The 4,408-nt window shown below is 38.6% G+C and overlaps 1 protein-coding gene across 1 annotated transcript; it reads right to left on the bottom strand.

Annotated features, from left to right (window-relative positions):
- Nucleotides 1–283: 283 nt before the first annotated feature.
- Nucleotides 284–1,706, bottom strand: LOC120211031. Its single transcript, XM_039209654.1, has 3 exons — nt 1,417–1,706; nt 1,079–1,182; nt 284–588 (listed from the first exon to the last, which is right to left on the bottom strand). The coding sequence occupies exons 1-3, from the start codon at nt 1,704–1,706 to the stop codon at nt 284–286; spliced, it is 699 nt and encodes a 232-aa protein (XP_039065585.1).
- Between the last annotated feature and the right edge of the window lie 2,702 nt (nt 1,707–4,408).

Genomic DNA, 4,408 nt, shown 5'->3' with positions numbered 1-4,408 from the left:
AGTCATCGTCCCATGTTCTAGAATTATTCTTTCGAAGAAGACGAAAAATCGGATCACATTTGTCTGTCAAATGGGATATGAACCAAGCAATGTAATTTAATCTACCTAAAAAACCTCTAACTTCTTTTTGTGTTCACGGGGGAGGTAGATTCTGAATAGCTTTGACTTTATTCGGGTCAACCTCAATGCCTTTTCTGCTATAAATAAAGCCCAACAACTTTCCATATGTTACTCCGAAGGTGCACTTGTTTGAGTTCAACCTCAATTGAAACTTTCTCAGTCTTTAAAAGAGTTTCCTCAGGTTCTCAACATGTTCATCTTCATTTTGTGCTTTGACAATCATGTCGTCAACATAAACTTCAATCTCCTTATGCATCCTGTCGTGAAACAAGGTCATCATGGCTCTTTGGTACGTTACCCCATCATCCTTTAATCCAAAGGACATCACCTTGTAATAGAATGTTCCCCATATTGTGACTAATGTGGTTTTCTCCATGTCGTCTGGATGCATTTTAATCTGGTTGTACCTTGAGAATCCGTCCATGAATGAGAATAAAGCATTTCTTGTCGTGTTATCCATCAGAGTATCTATGTGCGGCAAGGGGAAGTAGGAATTACTTTATTGAGGTCTCGGAAGTCAACGCACATGCGTACTTTTCCATCATTCTTTGGCACCATCATGATGTTAGCCACCCACTCTGGATACTTGGCTACTTGAAGAAAACCCGCATACAACTACTTCCTGACTTATTCTTTTATCTTAAGAAGCATTTTAGGTCTCATCCTCCTTAGTTTTTGTTGCATGTGTTTGCATTATGACTTGATTGACAATTTATGGACTACCATATCTGTGCCTAGCCCTGGCATGTCTTGTTACGACCATGAGAACACGTCATTGTACTCCTAAAGTAAGTCTATTAAACTTTTCCTTGCTTCAGACAAGAGTGTCGTGCCAATTTTAATTTCTTTCTTTTCTTCTTCAGTGCCCAAGTTCATGACTTCAATTTTCTCTTCATGGGGCAAAATTTGTTTATCTTCTATCTCTACCATTCTTAATAACTCAGAAGGTAAGTCGCACTCTTCTTCGTGGTCACATTCATTAATTTCCTCAAGAACTTGAACTGCTCAAAATCCACCTCTGGGTCAAAATCATCATTGTCCACATCATGAATATCCAAAGACCTAAAAGGGAAAGGAGAAGAAAAATATGTATATGTGAGAAAAAAATATCCCACATAGAATGAAGAAAAAAAATAAAATTATATATGAAAGAAATGAAATAAAAAAGGAAGAATGTCTGTCGGAAAGAGAAATTGCATCTTTTAATGAAATATAAATAAAAAACAATTCATTAACCCTTACAAAAGATCATCTATTGCCCCGGGTATAGGAAAATAGGGAAAGTTTAAGTATTACTCTGAAAGTGATTTGAAAACCACAGATAGTCTTTCAGCAGTCCAGTTGTTAAGCACGAATCCCGGCGGTAATGGACGAATTCCAGATATATCAACATTTTCATCGTTTTCCATGGTTATAATATTAATACTTAAGCCTTTCAGAGCTTCTTCCAGATCAGGTATGGCCATCCTATCTCTTCCTAGAAAACATAACCACCAAACCTGAATATGTTGTGAAGGACGGGAAAAGACATAGGTTCCCACTAAACTTCTTCTCCAGTTAATCTTGCCTTTCTCCTTTCTTGGCATCTCTGAATCTATTTCCTTATTTGTTCATGACTGGGTTAATATCCAAGCCCAAAGTGATCTAGCATGATAAAAGGAGAAATAGGGCTTATTCTTTCTTGTAAAGAACTCCCGAACCCTCTTCCTATCTTTACACCTTTACCCAAATTCTGCTTGATTTCCATCTTGGTGCAGTATGAGAGTATGGGTTTGAAATCTTACCCCCTTCAGCCATAAATATGGCATTAACAAACTCTAATGATCGAAATGAACACTCCAAAGCCTCCTCATTCACATCTATGTAAGGGGCATCAATGGACACACTTGCCACTATGTTTTCTTCTACATTAATAATTATTATATTCTCGTCAATAACAAACTTGACTTTCTGGTGCAGTATTGATGGTACTGCCCCAACTTGATGAATCTATGGCCTTCCTAGAAGGCAGTTATAAGAAGGCATAATGTCCATCACCATGAACTCTATGTTGTATATGGTAGGTCCAATGGTTGATGGTACTTCAATTTTGCCAAGAACTTGTCTCTTTGTCCCATCAAATGTTTTAACCACACTCTGACATGCTCTCATGCGGGAAGTATCCATTGGTAGCCTCTTAAGAGTGACCAAAGGTATTACATTAAGGACATAACCATTTTTGATTAATACACTCGGTAAAGCGTTCCCCTTGCAATGAGTGGTGATATGCAAAACTTTTTCCCGGCCCATTCCTCTGGACAGAATCTCATTATCAAAAAATGAGATGAGGTTATCAGCTTGGATATGTTAACCAGTCAATCTGTCTTATTGACTGGTATGCCTTTCGACAAAAATGTTTGATTTAAGACCTTCAGAAGTGTCTCTCTGTGTGTCTCTAAACTTAGCAATAGTGCCAACATTGAAATGCATGATGGGAAGCTGTGTAGCTGTTCTACAATATCGTATTCACTGTGTTTAAAGAACTTCAGAAACTCCACAACTTCTTCCTCTTTTTATAGGCTTGTTCATTGTTGGGTTTATCCTCTTTGAATGGTTCAAGTATTCTCTAGGGTAAGCTATATTTTTGGGAATAGTACTTCCCAACAGAATGCCTCATTTTATTAACATCTTCCTTTAAAGAGCTCATATGGCATTCATACTTCCAAGGAACTTGTTTGTTATCTTTGTAAGGAAAAGGTCTTGGTGCCACTATCACCACCCTTGTCGATGCCTTATCTTTCATCTTCGTTTTAGGGGTGATTATTAAAGGGTGGCCCGTGCCATACCCCTTGTCATATGAATCTCCAGTCACATAAACATCGACTTCTGGATTGTCCTTATTTTCCTCATAGAATTACAACTCCTTCATGTCCATCGTGATTTGGATCAAGGCTTTAAATTTAGAACACTCGTGCACCTCGTGTCCCTCTTCATTGTGATAACTGTAATGGTTACCACCATTGTATTCCGATGTACTAGAATGTGGTGCAAGAAATCCTACCATTACCATTTTCCTCCATACCCAAGCCAAAGGAAACTTCACTTTAGAAATACTTATTTTGATCCTCTTGACTCTCTCTTCGATGATTGCATTAACCCCATTTTCTTAGTGGTTAGGCAGAGGGTTCTGCGCAACGTTAGGTGTTTTTGAGTTAAATGAATTTGGTTCCTGTTGTGTTTCCTTTGAAAGATTCTCTTAAAGGTGAGGCAGTTTTTAATAGCATGCCCTGGGACACCACCATGACACTCACAATACGCGTTCTCATCGTACCACTTGGGGTATAGGGGTTTGAGAGGTTCCACTGGATATGGTGACACCACATGCGTGTCAAAACTCTGTTGATAGAGTTCTTTGTACATCATGGAAATAGGATCGAAATGTTATTTCTCTTTTTTTTCCTTGGTTCCCTTAAATCTTGTCTAGAAGTACCTATCAGTACAGTTGCAGTTGGTTTTGACTTGCGGATCATAAAACCTTTGTTGGTGTTGAAAGTGTTGATGTTATTGATCTCCTCTTTTCTTTTCTTCATAGGACGTTTCCTGCTGGACTCACCTCCTTCAATCTTTCCCTACTTAATGGTCGTTTCCACCATCTCTCCAGCCATAACCAAATTAGAGAAATTTTCAGACATAATTGCAACCAGATGCCCAAAGTAAGGAGCCTTCAAGGTATGTACGAAGAGTTTTCTTGTCTATTTCTTATCCAAAGGGGGATGAACCTGCACAGCTAGAACCCTCCACCATTGTGCATACTGTCTGAAGCTTTCGTTATGCTTCTTCTCCATACTTTGTATCATTACAGGATCTGGTCTCATGACATTTACATGTTTGTATTGCTCCAAGAATGACTTGGAAAGATCCTTCCACGTCTTGATGAGTGAACGGTTCAACTGGTTGTACCATCGGATGGCTTAACCTGCCAGACTCTCCAGAAAGCAGTGAATCAGGAGCTGGTCATTTTTTACATATCCTGTCATCTTTTGACATAACATGGTAATGTGAGTTGAAGAACAACTATTCCCATCAAACTTCTCAACATCCGGGAGTTTAAACTTCGAATGAAGAATTGAATCCGGGAACAGACTTAATTCCAAAACGTCAACACCATAATAATTGTCTTCTCCTCTGGCTGTCTTCATTTTATCTTCCAACTGCTTGATCTTCTCCTCAATCTTCTTTTCTTTATCTTCTTCATCAAAATTCGGAATACGATAATCATCCGAGTTATTCTGGGGGTTGGTTACAGAGG

This window comes from Hibiscus syriacus, unplaced genomic scaffold (genome assembly GCF_006381635.1).
Source record: "Hibiscus syriacus cultivar Baekdansim isolate YM2019G1 unplaced genomic scaffold, ASM638163v2 tig00109957_pilon, whole genome shotgun sequence".
NCBI classification, from domain to species: Eukaryota; Viridiplantae; Streptophyta; class Magnoliopsida; order Malvales; family Malvaceae; genus Hibiscus; species Hibiscus syriacus.
The sequence above is the reverse complement of the archived record's forward strand: the minus strand, read 5'-3'. Positions and strand labels throughout refer to the sequence as shown.